This window comes from Psittacula echo, assembly GCF_963264785.1.
Source record: "Psittacula echo genome assembly, chromosome: 2".
NCBI classification, from domain to species: Eukaryota; Metazoa; Chordata; class Aves; order Psittaciformes; family Psittacidae; genus Psittacula; species Psittacula echo.
In genome coordinates, this window is record NC_137737.1 from 127,938,959 (window position 1) to 127,966,864 (window position 27,906).

A 27,906-nucleotide genomic window follows, 5' to 3' on the forward strand; every position below is an offset into this window, starting at 1 on the left:
TAGGTGTTCTGTCTCTGCTTCCTCCTGGCTTCTTGTGACCCTCCTCAATGGCAGAGCATGAGACTGAAAAGTCCTTGATCAGGGTAAGCGCTACTGAGCAACAACTAAAAACATCGGTGTTATCAGCATTGTTCTCAGACTAAAGTCAAAGCACATCATTGCACCAGCTACTAAGGAGAAAAATAACTGTTACAGTTGAACCCAGGACAGAAGAGAAACTTACCAAAAGTGAAGCATATTGACAGGCAGGAATGCAACTCTTCCCTTGCTTCCCTGGCACCAAAGCTGACATGAAAAAGCTGAGAAAGGAGCAACCCAGGCCACGCTGTATCTTCCTGTGTACAGCAAAACTCAATGACCCCAGCCTGTACACATGGCTTATTTTCTCTTCCAAGAAAGAAACTATAGTCAGGTCCTGTGTATATCAGACAGTCACTTGAAGTCTCAAGTGGAGACCTCACAAGAAGACATGAAAAAGAGCTCCTAAGTAGAAAAACTTTATTAATATACATCTTAAACCATAATGGAAAGAAAGATTGCTGTTCTCTGTTGAAATGACCAGGGAGATCAATCAGATTATCAACTCAAAGATTTAAATGCCAGAAGAAAACTAAAAGATAAGGAAAGACAATCTGTTACATCAGAAACTGAGCCAGTCAAGCATCAATGCTTTTCAACCTATTTACAACAAAAGTCCAAGGGGGAAAACTTAGGCTGTTTCATATAAATGTTTGATACCTTACAATAATAAACTCATCAGAAAGTTTGTCCCAGTTTACTGCTGCTGTCCAGAAAACAAAGATGATGATAAAAAAGCCATGGAAATTTCCAGCAGCCAACATGAACTAACCCAATTCTCATGCTGCCATAAGTTTTATGCCCAGAAAATTCTCTGAACCAGCCAGTCAGAACATCGGTTCAGACACAGCATCAGTCTGACCCACCCAGGATACCCTGAATTATCACAGAGAAGAAAATGTGAAACTCCTCCATGAAACAGCAAAGTGGTCATCAGAGCCTTCTTTGTGGAAGGCCTTCCACATCCAAAACCCATCATGGTTTGAAGTATATACAAAAGAAAGAGCTTATATATGCCTACACAGTCTTGCAGATGAGAGGCACATCACACTCCCCAACGCTAGAGAGTAATGTCCTTCTTTGTATTCATCTACTGCAGCTGAGTGTAACCACTAATCCAAAGGACAAAAGCTGGCTGTACAGTATTGTAACTCTTTAGATCTCCTCCTTACCATGACTGTAACCTATGACTTCTTCAAAACTGAAAACTTGTATCTCCCCTGACACTCTGTGATACACAGTCACATCTGTAACATTTCTGTAAAACTTACCTCACCTGGTCCCGCAACCCTTGGAAAAGGGAGAGGAGGACAATCCAGAGAGACTTGAGGCAACACTGACACAAACTGAACTGAATTTCCACGGCTACCCCAAAATTTACCCCCACAAAACATATCAGAAAGGTTCAAGAAGATAACTAATTAATTTAGTGGCTCCAGAAATTGTGAACAAGGAAGCTGAGATTAGAAATATGTGGAGTGAATTATTGGAAATACTGAAATACTTTATTTTACTTTCCGGAATAAGTCATTCAAGCACAACCATTTAAATCTTTCACTGAGACACAAAATAGTATACCGAAATGGTTACTGCTTGCCATCATATACAGCGGTCATTATACCATCTTAGTGCTGGTGATGGGCAGGTAAACCCCAGTCACCTTAGGTTAAACAAAAATGAGCTACTAAGCTTTTTCATGAAGAAAAATAGCTGAAAAGAAGGGAAGCCTAAACCACTAGTCTAACAATCAATCATCAGCTTAAAACTGCACAAGAGGATTAAGTAAGCAAATGAAAAAAAGGTGACTCAGACTTGATACACTGCCACTAAAGACTCATCTGCATCAAAGCTGTAATTGGTTTCTTACTTGTGATACTGGAGTCTAACCAGAGCTTCCTCCCGGAGCCCAGTTTCCTATTTAATTAGTATTTTTAAATTTCTCTCCTATATGTTTCCAAAAGCTATATTTTTTTCCATTCTGTGCTAGCAACTGGTAGTTATATTCCTAAGAGCTTAAATAAGATTTGGCTGATTTTAAATTACAAGATACTGCATTGTAAAGCATCCCTCCAACTTCTACTTTGTTCAGAAGCAGGCAAAAATTACTTCTTAATTAAGTTTATTTCCTAACTAGAAATGCAATATCATTAATGGAATTCAGAAAATTATCCCAGTTTTCCTTAACTGCCTATAACAAAATACTTCTCATATCATGTCAAGTAACAAAGATTGGTGAAGTAGCACAAACACGCCTTTCTCTTTGCTCCTGCTACCAACCCTCCTCATACCGTAATCACTCCCCATTATTAACAGCCACAAGATCTTCAGAAAAGGTGCTTTCAGTGGACAAAGCTGCAGGTTTTGTGCTCTGTTGTCAGTAGATAAAATTCTGTTTGAGTGCCTTTTTTTATTCTTCAAGAGTGTACTTAAAGAAAAACAGTATTTTACAGCTAGAGCGATGACTGTCCATCCTGTAGTCTCACACAGCTTCCAAGAAGTTTCAGCTCCCAGACCCAGCTGGGGTCAAATTGCCATTTCTCTTCATGAGTTACTCCTAGAGTTCCCCCTTCTTTAGCTCTCCCACAGATGTTGTGATTTTTGGATGTGATGTTTGGATATTGTGACGCTTGGATATAAGACAATTTTGACATACAGCTTATGAGACTAGCTCCCTGCTCACTGGTGGACAGAACGGGGCATAAGATACCTTGTCATATCAGTTCTGCAATGAGTTCAGAGGCTCCTCCCTATTTTAAGTGCAGCTCTCCTCAGTCAACGAATAAACGTAAAATAATTACTGAGTACTGGATTAAGCATACCAAGCTCTCTGAGAGAAGAAAAGCGCAAAATCTTAAGTTTTCAACTGGAGAAAATTAACAGTTTAGAGATGCTGTGTCTGGGGACAAGGCCATAAACTGTTGCCAAATTGATGTCACAAGCGTGGTTTGACAGCAACGAAAACAAAGAGGACAAAAACTAAGGAAATGGACAGAGCATATGTATCCAGTGGTGACCTGGGGCCACTAACACTGGACTCCAACAGACAAGATAGGAAGAGGCATGCACCTAGAAGAGTTAAGGGAAAGCCAGAGCTAACTGGTCCAGCCACATGCAGCAAATAGTTATCAGTGCAGATTCCTCAAGCATCCTGAGAATGAAAACAATCATCTACAACTCAGCAAAATACTCAAGGACAATCTCTTCAGTAGCCTACTGCGTCCTTGTAGCAAACCCATGCTCTGGACAGAAATTATGAAGTTGTGCAATGAAACTTAGCCATAAAAATGATTTATCTTTGGAAGAAACTACAGATTATAGAAGATTTTGACAATCCAGAAAGAGTTAAAAAACATTAGTGCCATGCTTACAGATCATTTCACAGTTGGCAAAGGCAGAAAACACTGAAGAAAAACTGTTGGATGTATGATCAGTGCTAAATGTTACCTAAGCATCAGAAACTTGCCACACACTGAACACATTCTGCTGAAGCACAGAGACTATGCTCTTCAGGCAGGATGACAAAAGGTTAATTTCTGGAATTGAATCAGTAAGAAGGATACTAAACTAACAACCAACAACAGAAAGGAAGAGTCCTGGTAAAAAAGATTTGGTTCAAACTGAGAACAATGTGGAGGCACAGAACCAGCATGACAAAAGCAGACTTCTTCCTCCAACTCCTTATGTACTAGTGGTTAGCAGTACCAAGTAGGATATAGAATCATAGAATCGTTAGGGTTGGAAAGGACCTTAAGATCATCTAGTTCCAACCCCCCTGCCATGGGCAGAGACATCTCACACTAAACCATGTCACCCAAGGCCTCATCCAACCTGGCCTTGAACACCACCAAGGATGGAGCATTCACAGCCTCCCTGGGCAACCCATTCCAGTGCCTCACCACCCTCTCAGTAAAGAATTTCTTCCTTAGATCCAATCTAAACTTCCCCTGTTTAAGTTTTAACCCATTACCCCTTGTCCTGTCACTACAGTCCCTGATGAATAGTCCCTTCCCAGCATCCTTGTAGGCCCCCTTCAGATACTGGAAGCCTGCTATGAGGTCTCCATGCAGCCTTCTCTTCTCCAGGCTGAACAGCCCCAACTTTCTCAGCCTGTCTCCATACGGGAGGTGCTCCAGTCCCCTGATCATCCTCGTGGCCCTCCTCTGGACTTGTTCCAACAGTTCCATGTCCTTTTTATGTTGAGGACACCAGAACTGCACACAATACTCCAAGTGAGGTCTCACGAGAGCAGAGTAGAGGGGCAGGATCACCTCCTTTGACCTGCTGGTCACACTCCTTTTGATGCAGCCCAGGATAAGGTTGGCTTTCTGGGCTGCGAGCGCACACTGAAGCCGGCTCATGTTCACTTTCTCATCGACCAACACCCCCAAGTCCTTCTCTGCAGGGCTGCTCTGAATCTCTTCTCTGCCCAACCTGTAGCTGTGCCTGGGATTGCTCCGACCCAGGTGTAGGACCTTGCACTTGGCATGGTTAAACTTCATCAGGTTGGCATCAGCCCACCTCACAAGCATGTCGAGGTCCCTCTGGATGCCATCCCTTCCCTCCGGCGTATCAACCGAACCACACAGCTTGGTGTCATCAGCAAACTTGCTGAGGGAGCACTCAATCCCACTGTCCATGTCACTGACAAAGATGTTGAACAAGACCGGTCCCAACACCGATCCCTGAGGGACACCACTCATTACCGGTCTCCAGCCGGACATTGAGCCATTGACCACAACTCTTTGCGTGCGGCCATCCAGCCAGTTCTTTATCCACCAAGTGGTCCACCCATCAAATTGATGTCTCTCCAATTTGGAGACAAGGATGTCATGTGGGACAGTATGGAACGCTTTGCTCAAGTCCAGGTAGATGACATCAACTGCTCTGCCCCTGTCCATCAGTTTCGTAGCCCCATCATAGAAGGCCACCAAATTGGTCAGGCAGGATTTCCCCTCAGTGAAGCCATGCTGGCTGTCACCAACCACCTCCTTGTTTTTCATGTGCCTTAGCATGTCTCCCAGGAGAATCTGCTCCAAGAGTTTGCCAGGCACAGAGGTGAGACTGACTGGTCTGTAATTCCCTGGGTCATCCATTTTCCCCTTCTTGAAAATGGGGGTTATATTTCCCTTTTTCCAGTCGTCGGGAACTTCACCTGACTGCCAAGATTTTTCAAATATGATGGCCAGTGGCTTAGCAACTTCATTCGCCAGCTCCTTCAGGACCCACGGATGGATTTCATCAGGTCTCATGGACTTGTGTACGTTTAGGTTTTTAAGATGGTCTCGAACCAGATCCTCTCCTACAGTGGGCCTAGGGTCTTCATTCTCACAGTCCCTGCTTTCGCCTTCCAAGACTTGGGTGGTGCGGTCAGAGACTTTGCCAGCGAAGACTGAGGCAAAGAAGTCATTAAGAACCTCAGCCTTCTCCAAATCCCGGGTAGCCAGTTCTCCCGATATCTTCCGAAGGGGGCCTACGTTGCCCCTAGTCTGTCTTTTACTTGCTACGTACCTATAGAATCCCTTCCTATTATCCTTAACATCCCTAGCCAAGTTCAATTCTAACTGGGCCTTAGCCTTCCTCACCTGGTCCCTAGCTTCCCGGACAGCATCCCTGTATTCTTCCCAGGCCGCCTGTCCCTGCTTCCATAACAAATAAGAGATCTTCAGCAATATAGGTGATGATTCAGAATAACCTGTTTTCCCAGACCAAAGGAAGTTATAAGCATAGCTACTACACGAGAAAAATGTAAACAAACTGTGAACTAAAATTTGGAATTCTTTCAAGTATTTTTATAAAGAGTCAGAAATAAAACGAAAGACAACTCTGGCTAAAAGTGCAACCTGATTCAGTGGCAGCATGAAATGATTCAAAATAAAAGGAAACCACACCTAGAAATGAGTGAAACTGAAAACGAAGTTTGCATATATGAGGAATGACAACACTGTCTGCATCAGCATAGGCTCACAACTACCTGGAGACAGAATGGATGGGTAGATGATGCTCTGAACTCTTTTAAAAGAATGTCTTTCTGACCACTTACTACACCTTCAGGACTCCAGTGCGATTATCTTCAGCAGGGCACAGTTAGCTTTTGTGACTCTGGAGCCATTCTAAACCAGAGTGAAAGAACAAACCTGCTTTGGAACTTGCAGAGAGCTAATGTTTTTGTTCACTACTGAGCCAAGAACTCCATTCCTTACCTTCAAAACCAAAATCAAATAAATAAAAAGTACTTCAAAAGGGAAAAAGGACCCTGTTTTCTACGATCTCCAACAGAACACGTGGTATTTGGCTACATATGTATGTCTAACACAGTCTTGCTTCCCGCAATAAAGGCATCTAGGCTGCGATGATATGCAGCACAATTTTAGGTTAGAAGTGCAGACCCCAGAGCTGTGCAGCAGAGGTCTGCAATCCAGCACAACAGCAAAGAGACCTACATTTGAAAAGCAGAGAAGACCCCAGAACTGGCTCAGCTAACCCTATTTACCTGCAGTGCTCTGTCCTGCCCTATCTTGAGGATATATTAGGTATATTAGTTTGATAGTAACTGTGTCCCTTGCTCCTGTCAACTATGAAGTGCCTGAGCAAAGGTAAACAGTACCAGTCAGTATTTACAGTAACAACAAATAAAACCGCTTCTTTTTTGGTGCTAGATGTCAAAATTCCTAGAGAGCACAGAGTTAGCTAGTAAGCGTAAAGGGCTTAAAAGCCTTAAAAAGGTCCAAAGTACTACCTGTAACCCAAAAAAGAAAAAAACCAAACCTAAATCCAAAATGGGCAAGTTGCTGCTTACTTCGCATTTACAATACTTGAAGTATGGTATTAAACTGTAGTATTAAAGATCCATATCACCAGCTACAGCAGCAGTTTGCTCTCATGCCTACCTGAAACAATGGTGGATGTTACAAAGCATCAAGGGGCTCTGACTGCAGTGGGATTTGAAGAGAACCAGAAAAAAAGAGACTCAAAGTTTTAGGTATAGCTTAATGGTCACATGAAAAAGGGCCTCCAAAGCCACGTCCTGTGGTGAGTTGCCACTGACAGTAATTTGTGGAACAGCTAGTTTCAGAACAGCCTTGTAACATAACAGCTGAAGGGTTATATTAATTCTTCTCCTGGGACCTGGCAAATACCTCAGGTTGCCTGCAAATTCATATCCAGAATGTTCTCATGAATGACAACTCCGTCAAGTCCATGGAAATGGGATCCAGTGCTGGCATCTTCAATGACTTTTCACTTGTTTCAGGCTCTAAGTGATAAAAAACTGGCCAGTTGAAGAGGCATGAAAAAAAGGTGATATGGATCATTCTCCCTTTTGAAGAGGTCAAATCCCATCTCTAACTCTGTGTATACAGCTAAGAAAACATTGAGAGATGTCTCTGAGAAACCAGGGTAAGCTTTACCAGCCTCTTGATCCAGGACAAGTTTCTCATCTGCTTTCATGAAGGACAGAGAGCCTTAGTTGCTGTGCAGAAGCTGAGAAGAACCTATTTCATACAAGACGAGTTAGTGTGTTGCACTGAATTACAAGAAGGCCAGTCAGAAGTTTTCCAGAAAATCCCTCCGAAGTAATTTATTAAGATTCCCAGGCCTTAAACTGGTACAAAAGGAATGTCTCTTGAGTACACATCTTAAGCAAAATACCCACTGGCAATGTCCACTTGAAGGCCACTGCCACCACAGACGGAATACAGTTCAAAGCAGCTGGGTTTAAATACTATCAGATACACAAGACCAGAACAAAAAGCAGTGAAGACATTTTCCTGTCTGGAAAGGAAAAAGCCCTGCAACCTAGTATCTAAGACTGGAAAAGGACCAGAATTGTGAGGGGGTGAGGGAGAGAAGAGGGGAGAGGGAGAGGAGGGGGCGAAATTAAAACAAACAAAAAATGAATACAGCTTCCTAACAAACAATTTTAGATTATTTCTTGCTCTTACCATGTTTAACAAAGCCTAAGCACATACAGACATTATTTCATTTCTTTGTTTGTATCACTACAACTGGACATGCTACAAATTGACCCAACATTGCTCTGTATCAGTTCTGCACTCTCACCTTGGGAACAGTATATCTCGATTTCCTCCCTTCAGTGTATCAGTGTATGGACCTGTGATCTGGCTGACATGGAAGATCTCTATCACTTACAGCCAGTTACTGACATCAATCTGCACATTTAGTATAGTGAAATTTCCGTATATTTGTACAACACCTTTTTTTTTTTTTAACTGGTGTTAAACTGCATGAGAAACCTACAAATACGTAACAGCTGCCAAAAATAAGACACTAACAATAGCAATAGTAATAAAAATTGGGTTCCCCATCTCTTAAAGAACTTTTCTTGTTCCAACAGGTGACCATTTCCATTGCAAGAAACTTCCCCAGAAAATCTGGTCTCCCGAACTCAAAAGCCATTTCCTTCAGCCTGGAGACAAACAGCCTCCTCAAAGCTGTCAAGCAGCGAAACTGGAAGCGTGACCACTGCCAACACCATCCTTTGGAAGTTTTCAGGAAAAGATGAGACTGTAAACACACCCTTTGAGTGTGTGGTACTACAGTAAACACCTCAGCAAGCTGTCATTTCCCAGAAACTAAAGATAGCAGGTTAACTTACACTCACCGTAATACTTGACCGCTGGCTATCACTGGGGATCTCCTCAAACACCAACAGCAATCTGTGCTCAAACACTCATTTATAGTTAGTCTAAAAAGAACCTCTCCCTCCTTTTTGACTAAAATAAATTATGGGGATACAGAAATATATTGGAGTCACAAAATGAAATAATTTAATATACAAAAGTGTTATTTGCCAGAAAAAAAAAAAAATCATAGTTTGCTTTTATTTGGTTAAGTATCAATGAATCTGTAACATACAGAAATGCAGTTGAATAAAGCAAAAGATGCAGTATGACACAGGTGAGCACACTGTGACCCTGGAATACAGATTTTACTACTGGGAAACCTTCAAAATAGTACCAGCCAAAAAAAAAAAAAAAAAAAAGGAAAACCAAAACACAAGACAGTTGTCTTTGAAATGAAGTACGAACAAACTTCAGCAGCTACAGACATGCATGTGACTTTAGCATCACACTACCACAGATGGTTTTTTCAAAATTCATTTTTAGATTAGAAAAAAAATTCCTTGTCACAACTCCTAAAGTGTTTCCAGAACAACACCTGACAAGAAATCTCTCAGATTTTTCCTCTCAGAGTTTTACTGAACTCTTGATCTTTTAATGCAACATACTTCGGATAATGCTGATCACGACTTCGCGCTGACAATGAGCAGACCCCCTAAGTGCAGAGCCCTTGACTTTTAATATATATGTATATATTAACTATGTTATACACAGGTTCCATTTCCTCTCTTTGCAGTTTGTTACTTGCTCACACCAACTCCATTTCCACCTTGCACCATACATCCTCTCCTCCCTGAACAAAACTGCCAGCCCCATTCCCTGATTTGCCTTCACAAGACTCCAGCCTTCTGCCTTCCACAGCCCTCAACCAAATGGAAACCCCTGCCTTATCCTTCTGACCTGCCGGTTTCAGAGACCATGTATATGCTACCTGCCAGCAAAAAGCAAGCAGACAAGAGTGCTGGGTTAGGTGAGAGACCCAGGCAACGCCTTTGGCAGCTCAGACCCATACTTGCGGGTATTCACAAGCATTAACATGGTGAAACCAGCAACAAGAACAGCCAAGAAGGCAGAAAGAGGTAGCAGGGATTCCTGGTTTCCCATGTGGATTTTGACATCAGTATCCACAGCAGCTTTAAGGGAGCCATTTTTTTCCTTTGTTTCTCTTTCTCTCTTTGGAAGAGAGAAAAAAAATCAAGATCTGTCATGAGAAATACAGACTATGCATGACCCAAAGATGAGAAATGCAAAATAATTGATTCTGGCAAAAGACAGGCCTAACTCCTATCTCATAGAGCCTGCTGTTGCTGATAAGAAATCAGTGTAAGCAGGGGAAGGAAAAGTGAAGCTCTGGTGGCTTATTAACAGAAGTTATGTTGTTAACAGTATCCTGAAAGGATGCAGTTAGGTCCTTTCCCACCACATTAGTGTGACCCATGTGAGGAAGCAGAAACTTGACTCTCCAATGGGAGATCTGTGCACGTGTGTATGTGTACTTCTGAACTATACATCCAGTAAAATGGCACTAAAACCTGCACACTTTGTAAGGCCTGCTCTCCAATGCTATGATACTACAAGATGCATTTTAGGCTGAAGGACTAGACATAATTGATGTATTTTTCAGACTTTTTGAAGACTGACAAGTCAACAGCCACGTATTTCAGACAGGTCAAAACAAACTGTCTAGATAGAGCATGACAGGTGCACCTTTCTTAATGGCTGGAGAAGTAGTCTTGAAATCAGAGGATCTGCTTCATTACAGCCGGTTGCCTAACCTTCCCAAGGTCATTTTTCATGACACTACAAATAAAACACATATTATTTGATTCACTTTCCACATTCACACCAATGTAAACCAGAACTATGGTGGTGTTATGTTTATAAACCTGTGTAGGAAAATCAAGCCTGAGATTTGCTCCCAAGGAAGAGGCTGATCAAGTTAAGTGCTTATTTAAACTTGATCAAGTTTAAAATAAACATCTCCAATCAGGTTTACCTGCAAGTAAAATTAGAACTTTCCTTTACAATCTACCTTCATATTTCAGGGCATAAGATTATTCAAATTCAATCTTATTTTGACATAATTCTTGGGGGACAAGGTAGCTTAAGCTGGCAATAAGATTTTGGATTCCAGACTACAGCCTGAACTGAACCCAAGCTGGATGATTTCTGCTAAAGCTGAGCAATGTTGGTGAAAAGTTCTCTGCAAAGCAAAGAAAATCTGAATTGCTCTTCCCCTCAAAAACTATGAACAAGCAGGCAGTCTCAATCCTGTTCCTAACTGTCAGCAATAGGAATCTTAGCAAAGACAGGCAAGAGCAGAAGTATTTCTCTCCAGGAGTCTTTCTAGGGCAAAGCTAAAGGTTCAGCTGCTAGAAATCAGAACTGGAAATCTTGCACTGCTGCTGGCTTTCTAGAAAAGAGATTTCATTCAGAAATCTGTCAGCCTTGCACTGTTTACCCAGACAGAGATGACTGTACAGGCTATACAGAACCTTCCTGTATTTAATAAACTAGTTAACTGCATTAATATTACCACCCTGGTGTAGACTGCTAACTTGGAATTACCACACAGCTCAGGAAGACCCTACTCCTGAGTAGCTTGATGCCACCAGTAACGTAAGCAAGACAGAGCAACATACGCTCACTTACAGAAGCGCAATGCTACTACACCTAGTTACACCAGAGCAAATAAGTCTTATATGTGCCTTGCAACGCCGTGGTTATGCATGCATGTTCCTCAGTAGTGTTCAATATAGTATTTCACACAAAGAGAGGGATAACAACAGCAACACTCCTACTTTTTTGTACAACAAACTTTTTTTTAGTACCATGGTATTTGCACGGGGAGCATTCCAAGCATGGCCTGAGGAGCTTATGTCTTGGAACAGCTTACTGGCCGTAAGGCAACACCGGGCAGATGCACTGTGGGGAGATTTTCTGCTTGGGTATCACTGGCTTGGCGGGTGTGACCCCAAGCAAAAGGCAAACAGCTCCGCTGCGGGATTTACCCTCCCCAGCTCGCTTCGAGCAGCCCTCGCTTTCCCAGGAGGGCACGGCTGGGACTTCAGGCCTGGCTGTGATAGAGATGAACTTTCTCCCACCAGAGACCTGAACACTGGGAAAACGCTGCCTGACGGCCGGGGCTACACCGTTTACCAGCAGTATCTCCCTGGGGCCCACCTCAAAGACAGCCCCCAAGCCCCGGTGCCGGGCAAAGGCCGGCAGACCGCTGCACTGCCCATCGCTCCGTAGAAGAGTCGCCGACATCCATTTTGGGAGTGGGAGCGCCCAGCCCCGCTGGCAAAGTTTCGGGCCCTGTCCGAAGTTGGGGGCAGCGCAGGATGTGCGAGGCGAGGGTGACCCACACGGCACCGACGAGCACTACGGCCGGGCTGCGGGATCCGCGCCGCCGCCCCTCGCCCCGCCGCCCCTCGCCCCGCCGCCGGCAGCTGCCACCCAGCGCCTCCGAGGCCGCGCACCTCAACGCGCAGCCGGGCCCGGGAGGACACGCCGGGCCGCGGAGCAAGTTCAGGTCGCACCCAACTACTTCCCGAGGTCGGAGGCAGGGCAGGCCCGGCGACGATCCGCCGAGCCCAGCCCACTACCAGCGCACGGCCCGGCCGCGGCCCGGCCTTGGAGCAGCGGCCGCCGCCAGCAGCCGCGTTTCGGGTGTGGGGAGCTGCAGAGGGGGCTCCTCGCCGCCCCCGGCGGCGCTGGGCGGCCCACCTGTGCTCCCGCCCGCGTCCTCCGCCCCTCGCGGGGAACTGGGGGCGCCAGGCGGATGGCGGGGTTGGCGCCTCCTCCACCGCCGTACCCAGCCGGAGCAGAGCCGGCCGGCAGCGCCGTGGCGCAGAAGAGCCTGCCGGGCCCCGGGGAGGTGCGGGGCGCCGAGGGACCTGCGGAGCCCTCGTCCCGGAGCCGCTGCGCCAGCGGGAGGAGGGGGTGACGGGACGGGGTCTCGGACATGATGGCTGAGGCAGCCCCTTCCCCTGTGGCGCAGCCCGGCGCGGCTCCCCCCATCCAGCGGCCCCCCCCCCGCCGGCTGGTGGCGGGTCCGCCCCACGGGCCCGGTTACCTGCTTCCCGCGGACACTTTGGAGACGCCTCCAACATCGGCAAACACTAAAGAGAACTGACCCCGCCGCCGCGGCGGCCGCCGCCGGCCCCAACCACTCCGCCCCCCCCTCGCCCTCCCGCCGCCACCGCCCCGCCTCGCCGCAGCAGCGCCGCCCGCCGCTCCTCGCCGGCCTCCTCTCGCCTCGCCGCCGCTGCCCCCACCGCGCCCCTCCGCCCGCGGAGGGCTCCCGGCGCTGCGCGCCGGCATTGCTCCCCCCCCGCTCCCGCGGCTCGAATGGCCCCGTCCGAGTCCCTTCCCCGGCCCGGAGAGGCGGCGCGCAGCGCTCCCAGCGGCGGCCCGCGGCACTCCTCCCAGCAGTGCCAGCCGCTCCCCGGGATCCCCCTTTCCCTTCGCTTTGCCGGCGGCGAACCGCCCCGGCGCGGTCCCGCTCCCTTGAGCCGGGTGCTACGGAAGGAGCGACATGGGGGTCATCTCGCTTTGCGAACCGCCTGGCGATGGTCGTACCTCCGTGTTGGTCACGTCTCCTGACCCCTGCTGGCTGCTCCCGAAAGCGCTGCCTGCGCTGGAGGCAGGGGATTCCTGCTCTCCCAAAGAGATTAGACTGCAAGGAACGGAATAGCGAGGCTTAGTGCAAGGAAGGAGAAAATAATGGCTTGCAGAACCGAGTGAGAGGCGGGTAAACACAACGCAACACGGCAGGAGCTTTCCTCCTGGGCGGAATTACGGCAAATGGTGTTGCTGAAGGGAAGGGCAGCCCGTGCGGCTGCTGGGCACTGACTGCCCTGTCCGGGGGAGCCCGCAGGAACGGGGCCCTGCTGCACTCCCGTACCTGCTCCAGTCCCCAGCAGCGGTGACACTGGGGCCCCGGCTGGCCCCGCAAGTCCACACCCTGCCACGGCCCAACGGGATCAAGCCCTGTTTCACTTGGTGCAAGTTTTTGGATAGCCCCGTGTCCGTGCCCTTCCAACCAACAGCTGTCCTGTGGGTCCACCAGCAGTTACCTCGTTGCCCATCTTTCAGGTTTTTGTATGGCCTCTACAAAGGAACAGCTAGAGAGAAAAAATAAAAGAAAGCGAAAGTAAAAAAAAAAAAAAAAAGCAGTTGGCAATCAGATTTGAGGCTGTGCAAACCTGAGGTTAAAGGCTAAACCATTTCTTGAAGTCCTCCTTTACATTAGAAATCAATAGAAGAGAATACGGGAAGGGAACTCCAAGACAATCTTTAGCATTAAAAAGGTAACATTGAAATTCTTTATCTCAAAGTAATCAAAAGTTTATTGTTCATTTAAGAAAAAAGGCTTCTGAGTTTAGTCCATAATCTACCTGCTTTACTTTCTAGGAATCTGCTTTCTTGACTGGCTCAGGTAATTATTTGTCAAGTAAAACAAACCAGAAATTTTTAAATCCATGACAAAGCCTGGTAGGAGCATCAGAACTTGAAGCAATGAATTTCCTGCCCGATTTGCAAGACTGCGGTAACAAAACTCCTCAGGCTTATAAACAAAACTAGATTTGGGAGATGTCTGTATCTTTTTCCTATGCAACTGAATTTTAATGACAGGTATGGAGTTAGAACACTGGACATAGCAAATGTAATTTGAAAAACCCAGATACATAAGTCAGGATCAGAATGAATCCAAAGCTCTCATTTTCTCCGGTTTCTCTTCCTCTTTTTTCTTTGAATCTTGACTTGAAAACAAGTGGTGGATCAGCATGAAAACTGACCAAAAAACAAAAAGATGCAGCCTGACAGGGTTTCCGAGCACATGGTATGGACACACTCCAAAATAACACAGAGCCCACCTGAATTTTGGTAGTAAGCTTATATATTGCAGACAATAATTTATATGCCAAATAAGTGCAATGACACTTGGTGGCAGAACTGTATTACGAGTGTCTAAGTGATAGCAAGGTTTTATTCAACCCAACAGATTACTAATATGAGATTTAAAACTTATTTAATCATAGCTTTAGAGCTCAGCATTTGCTGAGATATTTTTATACATACCCTGTGTTCAGCTGTGGTAGCTTGTCATACTCCCCTTCTCATTCCTTCACTGTTTTTCTGTTTCTGAGATTCCTCATCCCTCATTTCATTTAAGAGCCGAGCACAGAAGTACATAGTATAATACAATTTCTTCTGTAGTCTTCCGATGCAAGTTAGCAATAGATAATCGTGCAAGTACCTGTCACAAGGCTACTACACGCTTCTGCGTGAGGTTCATTCAGATGCTGAATCATAAGGCTGTCTATAAAAGATTTTGCTGCTTTTTACTTTACTTATTATTAGTCATTTCAAGAACAACCTGTACATACCGCATACACTTAGTATCCGTGTATCCAGCAGAAAAATGCATTAGTTGAATGTCAGCATCAGGTTACAAGGGAAGTTTTCTGAACTTCCTGCGATAGACAGAATTCCAACAAACCTCTAAAATTTCCAGTCTGTGCTATTAATTTCAATAGCTACCATTTTTATAATATTGCTATTATTACAGAGATAAAAACTTATTTTAAAAACATATCTTGAAATACATGTATTAACTCAGACGAGTCTCATACCTTAATATACATACTGTGCTGCAAACAACATACGGCTGAAAGAAAACTGAATACAAAGAGCAAATTTAATTGAAAACTTATCATACATTTTTTTTTTTTTTTTTAAATACACTGATAACTTCTGGATCTAATTTTGTCCAGGTATAAAACCAAGGATCAAATATTAGTGTTTTGGTTTTTAGTAAAGTTTCCTGTATGACTGGAGATTTACATACATGAACAATTCAGTTGCATTACTAGCCACTCTTCAGATTTACTGTACCTTCATGGGTTTTTTTCCCTGATATTGATATGGGATGAAGCCTAGTCAGTACCTCCAGTAAGAGCAGCTTAACAGAACTTAAAGCCTCTCATTTTTGGAAATGAGATGCATAGTTTGTATATACTCATCCACTCCATTAATACATAATGGGAGTGTCATGACTTGCCCAACAATCTAGTTTCAGTAGGTAAGTTGTTAGTAGGAGTGATTAATTCAGTATGCAGTTTGAAAACAAGAGGAAGGGAAAAAAAAAAAAAAAAAAAAAGCCAGACTAATGCTTAAACGTCTGTGCAAATGCCTAACTGGAGGAAAGGACACAGAGGAATTCCATTTGTGTACACGAGAGCAGGACACTTGAAGACACTTGGCCTTGTCATTTTTAACCTTAGATTCAGGAAAAACAAACTGGCACTTTCAAGCTGACTTGCAAGAATCAAAATATTTTAATTTTTACTGGTAAGTTTTATTATTAGAATTGTAATTAAAAAGAAGTCACCAACAAATGAGTTTCCATCTCTCCATACACACTGGTACAACAAAACAAACAAAAATCCCCCCAGAAAATGCACAGTAATGTATTTAACAAGGAGATTGACAGAACCACAGAAGCGGCAGACTGCTTTTAAATCAACATATTAGAAACAGAAAAATTGGTTGAAAGGAACTCTGAAGGTCACCTGCTCCACCACCCTCCCTCACCCCTCCCTCAAAGAAGGACCAGCTTTAAAGCTGGATCTGACTTCAGAGTTCACAGGTTGCTCAGTTTACTTTTGAAAACCTCCACAAAGACTGAGATTTTACAACCTCTTCCAGCAATCTGTCCCAGGGTTTTATGAAGTTTCCTTTTAGCTGCACTTCTAAAATGTATATTAAAGGACTTAGTATATATTTTGATACTAAAGTTGAAAGAGTAATTAAGCTATTACAGAGTGCTCATAATATACCAATAGGAAGTGGACAATGCATTACTTGTATTAGTCATTCAACTGAGTGAAAGCCTCTAATAGCTTAATACCAGAAGAATGGGTCACTTAATTTTTTAAATATTATTTTTCTAATAACTAAAAGCTATTAAAAAAACAATAGCCAGGAGTTTGGGATTACATTTAATTAACAGTCAGCATTATTAACAAACCTAAGTTTTACTGGACTTCTGCTCTCCCCAATTACAGGTGCAGAACTGTGACTACGAAGGTAGATTTTTGTCTACAATGCATGTCATACTAGTGACAAAAACAATTTATCACCTTATGCAGCACACTGAATGAGACACATGAACAAACCAAGATACAATAAACTTACGAGTCAATACTATACAGAGTTTTCTCAGGTAATGGAAACCATTTATTCTTTATGCTCCAGTGAAGACTCATGAGCATTAATAACGCACGTAACACATTATCTTTCATGATTCATGTCTAAAATGCATGTTCCCTAAATCAGATGAATCACACAATCACTTTAAGAATCTAAATGAAGTGAACTAGAACTTGCACTTGTCAGCATATATTCAACTTTTCCCATCACTTCAAATTACTGTTGGTGTAAGGACATTGTGCAACTTCTAGGCCCTCATCTCCTTTAGCAATTAAAATTTTCTAGAACACACCAAAGTGAGTCCAGCCAAACAATGTGCTGATTTTGCAACTACCAGCTTGCATCTAAGTCTCTTACCATCAGGGTATCAAAGCCATTTTTTCATTTGTTGGCCCACTGACCCAAATTCAGATCGTTCTGCAGATAGAATTGTATTTCTCTGTAAATATTTGCTCTCACACATCACTGCTGGAAATAGTAAAGCCTTGCCTAAATGTAATTTACTTATTCTTTGAACAATGCTAGTGAAATTTAAAAATTATACTGGTAAATTATTTTATAGTAAATGTTAGGAGCTGTATTACACATTCAGAAAACTTCACACTATTCACTATCCCAGTTCACTTATCCAAAACTGCACAAAAGCTAGCCCTAAGTCTCTAGTTTTAATTTGTACATTTAATTTGTTTGGGGTTATAACAACATGACTGGTTTTGTGTCAGCCATTTCCATAATTTTCTATTTAATTTTCAACACAAGGAACTAAGAATTTTCTGTACAGTTATCCTGGCTTCTTACGACTATAGAAAATGCAATTATGCACATTTGCACCTATCTAGTTAGTATGCCTAATAACTGTATAAACTTGTGTGTTATGCAGTTAGTTAGTACACACAAGTTCATCATCTACGTAGAAAGCAGAAAATTTTTCTTATTTCCTACGTTTCGAGATTTAGAAAACTAGGTTTGGATTACTCCTATAAAACACAGATAATGGAATTTTTGAAGAAAACCCAACTAATTCAGGTGAATCAGGGCTTCAAATCTCATGACTACAGGCAATGAGGACAAATGTAACTGCAGTTTGATGAATTAGTGAGAATTAACGCCAGAACTAGCAACCTGAAGACCATAGTGTATTGGTTTTCCATTGCAAAGTGCACAGTCAGACATTTAGGAATGGCCCACTTCTGCATCACTGGGCTTTGCTCAGGAGACAAGTATAGGAAAGCCAAAGTGTAATTACAGGCCAAAGCAGCAATGGAGTCTATAAGATTAAATTCCTGTTTGCAACCCTGGGTTTTTTTTTTTGGCTTTTGATTGTTTGTTTGTTAGGGATTTGCTTTACTGATAGCATTCTGACTATGTAAAAAGGCTTTCAAACAAGTGCAGACATGATGCTGTTTTCATTGACAGCATTGTATGAGCATTACGCCCATCCTGAAGTGCTTTTGATTCTCGTTAGTGCTTCTCACTGCAGGCACAGATTACAGCACCACACCTCAAAAAAAAACCAGTCACTGCATCAGTCTGTCTGTACGTCAGTGTCAAGAGTAGGTACACTTATTAGCACAGTTGTGCTAGCGAGAGATTGTACCTAATCATACCTACCAACAACTTTACCAGTGGCAGACTATAATGGACTAAGTCACAAAGAAAGCAGGGATCAGGCCTTTTAAATCTTAAAGTAAATTAAGGCCAGTGTTGGACATGAAAATTAAATATTTCACTAACTGCCAAACATGTGCTTCTACCAGCATCAAATTTACCAGAAACAGTTCAGCAGATGTAAAAAGACACAACTGATCTGCAGAGAACTAAATCAGCAGAAAGGTACTTTCCATTTTGTAGTTAGTTTGCTTTTCCACCCAGCTATGTAAGTTATACTGCTACAAAACATCTACTTCAGTAACAAACTTATATTCCTTAACTACCACACTAAGGTAGTTAAGGCAAACTAAGTCTAACCCTCCTTAAAATGCTCCTTTTATCACAGGACTCCTTTTATTGCAATGGAAAATCTCTGCCACAAGTTGAAAACTACTTGTATTTCTGCTATTTTGTAGAAGTTAATTACTTAAGGCGACTGGGCAAGAATATAAAATTATACAGGAAATTAAACCTATATTAAATTAGTAAGTTTTTAAATTATTAAGTTCTTGTTCCAAGAGAAATCTTGGACATCTACAAAGTCAAACAACAAGCAGAAAAGACAGAAATTCTCTGTGCGCAGCATTATGCATACAGAACAGACACACTCTTCACAGAGAAAATGGGTTTCCCTCTCACCCCCAGCCAAAAAAAAAAAAAAAAAGCTTCAGAAATTACTCGTATTGTAAACATGAATCAGTAAAACACACACAGGGCTTACCACAGTCAATAGGAACAACACTAAAGCATTGCCTACACGTGCTCGGAAGTATAGAATTTCTTGAATGATGAATGGAACTGCTAAAAGCAAAGGCAACCACCAGCATTGTCGCTCCAATGATGTTCGTTCCCAGAGGATTACCGATGCCTCCAATTTGCCATTAAAACTATCTCTTGCTAGCATATATCAGCTTCAGTTTGCTCAAATTTTTAAGTCATGGCTCTCAGAGCAACTAAATGTGTGCTATTTCTAGGGACGGCAGCAACATGCAGCTTCAAAAGGTGAAGCACTACTGAGCAAACACTAGGTATTACATCAGTTGAAAACACAGAATTTACACATTTTATACCTACATCAAAAGCAATTTAACTACTCCACTTCACCTACAAAGTAGCCATTTCTAAGTGAGTTTACTCTGCAAGAAGTTTGCTGTATATTATACAAGTTACAGCAACTAGCACTGTAACTTTTTCACAGGACAAGAGGGGATTAATAGTATAACAATGTACTCTGAAAGAGACGCAGATCATATTTACGTTAGATGAAGTTGGTTAAAGCTGTTTGGCTTCTGATCATTTCACAGTCCTGTCAAAATTAAGTGAGTCCCCAACCCTTAGTAAAGTTTTTTGGGGGACTGCTAGTAAAATTATAAATGACTGTCAGTAATGAAGCATAAATACTTTCATGTAAGTAATCTGACAAAACCAGCTGCACTAAATCCAGCAGGACTTTTTTCTGGAGACCAAATCCTGCAATACTACTTTGTAAATATAAAAAAGAATGAATTAAATGCTTTACTTTGTGACAAGCTCCTGACAGTGACAGGACCCTCTACTCAAAATAAAGCCAGGCGCACTAATGGCTTTCCTTTCCATGCATCCCAAGGCAGCCATCTAGCTACAAAACAGTACGGAATTGGCTTATACAGAGATCGCCAAAAATTTTCCAATTAGATCTTTGGTTTACTCCAAAGAGAATCCCAAGACATTAAACATGAGGTGCAGGGATGCTCCGGACATAACAAAACTTGTCTTCCAGATGAAATGATAATTCCTATCATTATCCAAATGGTAAGCCTTTATAACGTTCACTTTCAAAAAGTGTTGCACAGAAGCAAGCTTCAAAAAAAACCCCAGTACAAAGTAGCTGATGGGAAAGTATAGAAGCAGATGACATTTAGATAACTTTAAGAGAAGTTCTGAGAAGTTTTATGGAAAAGAATCACAAGCTTTTCTATTCAGCATTTCCTCATAGTACCTCAGATACCAGGAAGATGTGAGTAACGTCCAGATATGACTTAGTCTATTCCTACAGACTAAAACAAGGAAGGAAGCTAACAGAAGTCACTTTCAGAACTACAAAAACATATAACAAGGTACCATACCAAGTCTATTTTTCACCTGCAAGACTGCAGAATCAGAAACAGCATGGTCTACTTTGCTCAGTTTACCAAGGCCTCTGAAAAATTATTGCAAAGCAAAAAGAAACCTATTACCTCAGTTCATGGAGAGAGGCTATCTATTCTCCAAGTTGTAAAGTTTGATCAGACCAGCAGTTTTTCTTAGTACAGCTTATCCCAACAAACTCTGATAATGGTTTTTATACAGGACCCTGATCGTTCTCTGCTGGATCATGACCACAGTTGTATTGCATTTGCCCTCTTCAACTTTTAAAGAACTTCGTAAGCAGAATTATAGCTTGGTGCAATTACTGATGTCCTCTTAAAAAAAAAGAACTGACACACAAAAAAATTAACCTTCAAGAACTGATTGCCCCCCCTTTCATTTCTCCCTCCCACCTCACTTTGTGAGCATGTTTTATCTCCATACAGCATTCTTATTGTGTTAGTCAACACAATCTGCAGGAGCATTTGAAAGATCATTCCCAACACAGGACTGTCTGGACTCTTACTTGTTTAAGGAAGCCAAAGTCTCCTGTTACTCCAGCATGATGTTTAAGACTGAAGTGATACAATAACGAGATATGATAACGCAGAGATATGTAAAAGGTTTAAAAAGTTATAGTCCAAAACTCAGTGTGATATAAAACACATTAGTGCAAGGTGATGTCCCAAATTTCTTTTCTCCCCTGTAAACTCAAATCCTTATGCAAATCAAGACTTCAAGGCTCAATATACTCTAAACCATCTGGAGATTGGATGCTTTATCAGTCTTTGTAACTTGTTTACTTTGTGTTGTATACTTCCTATACTGCTATCTTCAGAGTACTAATCTGCAACAAACTGTTTAGACCCAATAAAGATGTGGGTTGGGGTTTTTTTTGTGCATGCAAAGATAGCTACCAATGTTTTCTACAGATTTATGGACAATTTAAAGAATGATAGTCAAGAGCTAGTCACCCTTCATCACTGGTCAGAATGACATCAAACACTCTTTACTGACCAATACAAATAACAAATAGAGATTAAAACAATTTCCTCCATCTTTTGAACAAGACCTTCAGAATAAGGGGTGAGACAAGGAACAGCGTGGTTTTGTCCTGAAAACCTTCTATCACAAGTGCAAGAATCCTGTTCTGTAAGCATACAATAGACAAATGAGGTCCGTATCCAAGACTTCTGTTTCAAATCTTCTCTGTATTAGATGACTATACCACATTTGGCTTTCTATCTAATCTCAAGAACATCTGATTGCCTTCCTTTAGGAAAATTACTGGCTATTTTCTGAATCTGAATCAGCTTCACTGAATCTGTAACTCTGTATTCAATGAAGGTCTGACAATGTTGGTCTGATAAAAACTTAACCGACAACATCCACACAAAGCAATGCTGGCTGCTTGCTATTTAAAAAAATAAAAATTAAAAACAACCCCACAACCTCAAAAAATCCCAGGCACAGACACTCAAGGCAAAAGATCAGTCAAAGGCTTTGTAACAACAGACAGAAGAATCCCCTGCCAACAGATGAGCATAAGCAGTCCAGATCCCCAGGTCAGGCTTCTTACAGCATGTAACTCAGCTTCTGCATAAAACAAGGTTTCTAGTACTTTATATTATGCAGAAAAGTCTTAAAGATACAAAACAGGTTTCCAGCCATCACCTCCCAAAACCCAGCTGCACAAAAAAATCCTTCCTATTTCTTGCACTAGCTCTGAAACAATTATGCAGCAAACGTTCAATATGCTAATTGAGAAGATCCTCACTTCTTCACTTCAAGTCAGTTCCCTACTAGTCTAACATGGTGAATCATCTCAGTGCAGGCTGGGACAACCAAGCTAGAAGACAAGGTAAGAATGTAAATCATATGACTGGAAATGAAGGAGAAGGAGTACAAATCCCTCCTTTTCAGTGGCAGCACACTAAGAAAAGACACTGAATAGCAGGAATCCTGCTTGATTTTATATGTCAAGATAAAATGCCATGGAGAATTGCATTAGCACCATCCATATAATATTGTAGTCCCGGGAAGAGAAAGGGCACAGAATGTTCATCTGAACAGATTTAATCCTGACCTACTTGGCAAAAAGCACTCCAAAGAGCTCCAAAAGAATAGGTCTCCAACTGCTGAACACAAGACAGAAGTTTTATGGTCTTATCATGGAAATTTTAAATATCAAAAGCCAGATCAGCATGAGGGAAGCAAATGTGGCCAGTGTTACAGGATTTCAGATTGTAACATCTTTCTTAGAGGGTACCATTATGGTTTCCAGTTCTTCGCTAGATTCCTATTCCAGCAAAGCAGAGTCTCTTGTAAGCAGCTCTTTCACCAGCAGAAGTCTGAAGAAAAATGACACTTCAAAAGACAAAGTTACTTGCAGAAAATATGTATATAAACTGAAGGGGTTAAATACAATCTAACCTACTATCACTTACACACACCTTAAGAGCTACTATGGAGTATCATACTAAAAAGACTACGCAGAGAGGCTTATAAATCTGATCGCTACACTGATATCAATCACAGCCAGCATAGCATTTCTGAATTCCTGACAGCTCTGTCGCAAAAGTAACTGAATGTAAGGAACAGTGCTTCTGCCCTCCACCATGAAATGGTACACACGTATTTCCATTCAAGGGTAGCAAACTATTTTAAAACAAGAATTTATTGTGTTATAGTATAAACACACTAAACACAAAACAAAGTGTTTAACAATATGAACATTGACACAAAATAAAAGCAAGATCATTTCAAGCTAATTCTGTAACCATTTCATGTGAGAAATTCCAAGTGAAAGAAAGTTACATGCACAGGGTCACCCTACAGAAAGGATGGCACCACCTTCATCTAATTCAAGCCCTATTTCAGGACATCATAGCATTGTCAGTATAGTTGCACTATTCAGAGAGCTTGAGTGGTACACAGGTTTTGTCTTGGCTCTCTGCATATAGGTGAACTTACCCACAGATCTACAAGAGAACCAGCGGAGACATTTGAACTGTAAACTAAAAGACCTGAGGTACATTCTCTTCTAAGCTACCTTGTATTTTTTTTTTAATTTAAGTATATTATAGGGGAGATTGAAGAGCAGCACAAATTTGATTATTTAACTTCACTGTAGTCCATGTGATAGCATAGGTCAATAAAATAATGCTTTGCACTACAACACCTATCTTCAACAAAATACATACAGTATGTCATAAGGCTTCTCTAGAAACCAGGTATTGTAGTATGGCAAGCCATCATATGAAAAGATACATGAATCCGAGATGTACTTGAACCGTGTCTTCAGAGACATTACCTTGTGTCACGATAAGGTCTCTTTCCTGTGGACTCTTTGATAGGATCCATTATGTAAACCATTCATACATGAATTTCTCAAAGATGCATCAATCACTTCAATCAATACAGAGCAGCTAACATGAATATACAGATTAACTATCAGATTGCTGCTCTTTCATACAAAACCATTTCCAAGAATCACCAGTTTGATCAACTCTCAACAATAAAATTTTGCTAAACAGAGTCAGGAGCAGAACTATTTCATTTGCTTAAAATTATTATTTTTGGCTTTTAAAAGAAATTGAATTCTATGTCTTAAAGGCTCATTGTGAAAATATATACACACATCAAATTTATATCCAAAGCTAGATTTCACCATTGAGTTTTAAAGGCCAAGGGATTTTTAAGTGTAGAAAAAATAGCAGTTCCTGAAGTATACTGTAGCCTCACTTCACTGCCAATATCCCTAATTCAGTTGCTGTACAAAATACTTCTCTGAAGCAAATCCATCTGAACTCCATCCACCCTGAGTTAAGCATCTATACTTTAATATGTTTTAAATATTAGGTAACAGAGAAGTATGTACAAGGCTATAAAACTTGTCAGTTATCACAGAGCAGTAGGGAAAAAAAAAAAGAATCAGTATTTTCAGCCAATTTTCTGTTTGCTATTGTAGTTATTCAGTCTGGGTTGGGTTTAGATTTCACAGGGGGGTCTTTTGGCTTTTATTTGTAGACATTCATGCATTAATCACTTGATTTTTTTTTTTTTTTTTAGTGCAATAATAAGGCAACAGTAAAAAAAAAGTCATAGAAATTTTGCATATGTGTAAAGGTATTAAGTTTATAAAAGTGCTCCTAAAAAGACAACTAATGGCAGTATCAAAATATTACAGAGTGGTGAGAACAACTATCATTTCAATAAATGTTGCTCCATAGAAAAATGTCTGATTTTAGGCTTTTTCCCCTTTTTTGGTGAAGTAAAAGCCTGGAAAAAAAATTCATATGGATGCATGGGACAAGCAAGATAAGAAAATATACTTTAATCTAAACTTAAATAAGAAGGTCCACACTTTTTTGTCAAAACATTAAGCCTCTGTCAAAAATGTATTTTTTTTTCTTTTTATAGTACAGGATTAAAAGACAAGATGATGCTTACAAGATAAAGAAATAATTTACATGAAAATATCTTCTGACAAAGCTTTTCAATCAAAATATTGTTTTGTAACATTCAAACATGACATACAACACAAAAGAAACAGTGAATGCAAACAAAAAATGTTATATGGATTGCTTTCAAACTCATAAATAAATGAAATATTGGTGTAGGCAGTAGGGCTCATGCTGATGGCTAGCAGGAAATAACAGTGTGCAATCTATTTGGAAAAAGCTCTAAAGTACAAATTACAAGCCCAATTACGGACTGCAGCAAGTTCAGTTATATCACTGCCATCCTTTCCTATCTCCAAAATAAATTCTTGATAAATCACTCATACCCTAAATTACTCATACCTTTGCTTCAGAGATATGAATAACTATATACAAAAAGTAGTTTTATTTCACCATAGGGATAACATTGTACCTCTCTGCCAATGTCACTTGAAAAGCCTTCCATGTCAAAACAATTTGACAGCAGATAACAATTTAATAAATATGCAATGATCTTATTACAGTCCTTCAGCTAAGCATGGTAACTCATGCTGCTAGTTTTGTAATCACAGTGCATAGAATCCAAATATCAAAGAATGGGGTAGCTTTTAAGGTAATGGTCGATCCCTTGCTTATAATCCAAATATATCTGAAACTTCCATAAACTCTGTCATGCATCAATCTTTTTTGTGGCAGGAGCAAAACCTTTCCCTGGTACAATGTCCATTGCCGGCAATGGATGCACCAAAACCGCCAAGGAGCTCAGTGTTATTGCACAATATATGAAGACCTGGAATTCTTCCAAAAGCTTAAAATAAAAATAATGGAATTATTTTGACATTTCTGGAAACCTGCATTAATACTGTATGACTAATAAAAGCATGTCAGTTGCATGGACTGAACCAGCGATCAACATGCGCCCAGAATGCACACTAGTAAAAATGCAGTCAAAGGAAGTAGTCTTCATTGCCTATAGGTCACTTCCAGTCAAAGGTTAAAGTTCAAAGACTGAATGATCAAAGTGCTCATTTTCTCAGTAGGACTATCTTCTGCTACGAGGATCACAAAATGGTGGCATCAACATGTGTCATCTTTAAAATAAAAGAAGAGCATTTATGGAAAACATATAAACATTCTAAATCCAAATCAGCAAGGTGCTGTAGGCAGAAATAATCCCAGCATTGACAGTAACATGCAGTGGAAATACACTGAATGAGTAATTCTGTGTTTCTGTTCAGTAACGACTCAGGTAAAAAGATAATATTAAACATGAAACTTCCAAAAATACACATACACTCCCAGGCATATTAGCATTGGCAAGTATTCCATTAAAAGGACAGTTATTTTCATACTCTATATTTGGAACGCCACTCATCAGAAAAATGAAAAACCAAATACACTTAACATTTTGCATCCCTGAAGTACAGCAGGTCCACTTCAATTATCACATTGGGAAATCCTTTTATAAAGAATATGTAGTGATAAAAGCTGGCAGAGTGTGCTCCTTCTGATGCACTGAATATATGTATACACACACATATATATTCATATATATGTATGTACATTTATTTCTCAAGAATCAAAACAAACTACAGCTGACAGAATTATGCAAAAATAATATGTTTCTACTGTAATTCTAAAATCTTAAACCTGAAAATAACTCGTGTTACTAAATTTTTGATATGTAATTGCACAGAACATTACAAAAAAGTGTAATTTATGGCAATCTTTCCTGCAGTGTGCTCAATACTAAAGTATTTCTCTTCCACACATCCACCTGCAGTATATTTGCATCTGGCAACAGTAAATATTAAGCTTGTTAACAGAAAGCAAACTTACTGTCTATTTTTAATGCACTTGTAACCTCACACACCTAGAAAATATAGCCTCATAAGCAGTATTTTTACTGTGTAAATCTGTGAAGATTTAGAATGCATAAAATAGCTGTGAATAATTCTACATTTTCACTGAAAAATATTATGTCATTAATAATATTGCACGTAAAAAACCTCTTCATTTTGATAGTAGGGTACTGCAGATGTAAAATAGACTGGACAGTATGCAAAAGAGATAGAACGGGTATTTCAACTGTGTACTAAAAGTTTAGGCCAAATACCAGAGACAACACTTTCTACTAAAAAGCCAAAACAAACCCAAAAGCAGTAAGGAGATTCTGGTTTAAAACAAACACCATTAATCATGGCAGTGAGGTAAAGTTCCTGACGACTGGAAAAAAGGAAATATAACCTCATTTTAAGAAGTGGAAAATGGATGACCCAGGGAATTACAGACCAATCGGTCTCACCTCCATGCCTGGCAAAAGCTTGGAGCAGATTCTCCTGGAAGGCATGCTAAGGCACATGAAAAAAAAGGTGCTTGGTGACAGCCAGCATGGCTTCACTAAGGGGAAATCCTGCCTGACCAATTTGGGGGCCTTCTATGATGGAGCTATGGAATTGATGGAGAGGGACAGAGCAGTTGACATCATCTACCTGGACTTGTGCAAAGCCTTCGATTCTGTCCCACACAACGTCCTTGTCTCTAAATTGGAGAGACATCAATTTGATGGGTGGACCACTCGGTGGATAAAGAACTGGCTGGATGGCCGCACGCAAAGAGTTGTGGTCAATGGCTCGATGTCCGGATGGAGACCAATAACAAGTGGTGTCCCTCAGGGATCGGTGTTGGGACCGGTCTTGTTCGGCGACATGCACACTGGGATTGAATGCGCCCTCAGCAAGTTTGCCAATGACACCAAGCTGTGTGGTTCG

The 27,906-nt window shown here is 41.4% G+C and overlaps 1 protein-coding gene across 2 annotated transcripts in view; it reads right to left on the minus strand.

Annotated features, from left to right (window-relative positions):
* UBE2W (ubiquitin conjugating enzyme E2 W) overlaps positions 1 to 27,906 on the minus strand; it is a 66,655-nt gene that overhangs the window by 9,328 nt on the left and 29,421 nt on the right. Inside the window, exon 6 of one of the 2 annotated variants that reach the window (XM_080611573.1) lies at positions 15,241 to 26,226. The exons of the other annotated variant lie outside the window; for it this stretch is intronic. Coding sequence (XP_080467699.1) covers positions 26,213 to 26,226 — 14 coding nt within the window. The 3' untranslated portion in view covers positions 15,241 to 26,212. Of the gene's footprint in view, positions 1 to 15,240; positions 26,227 to 27,906 lie in introns of those variants that run through there. 2 annotated transcript variants of the gene reach the window in all.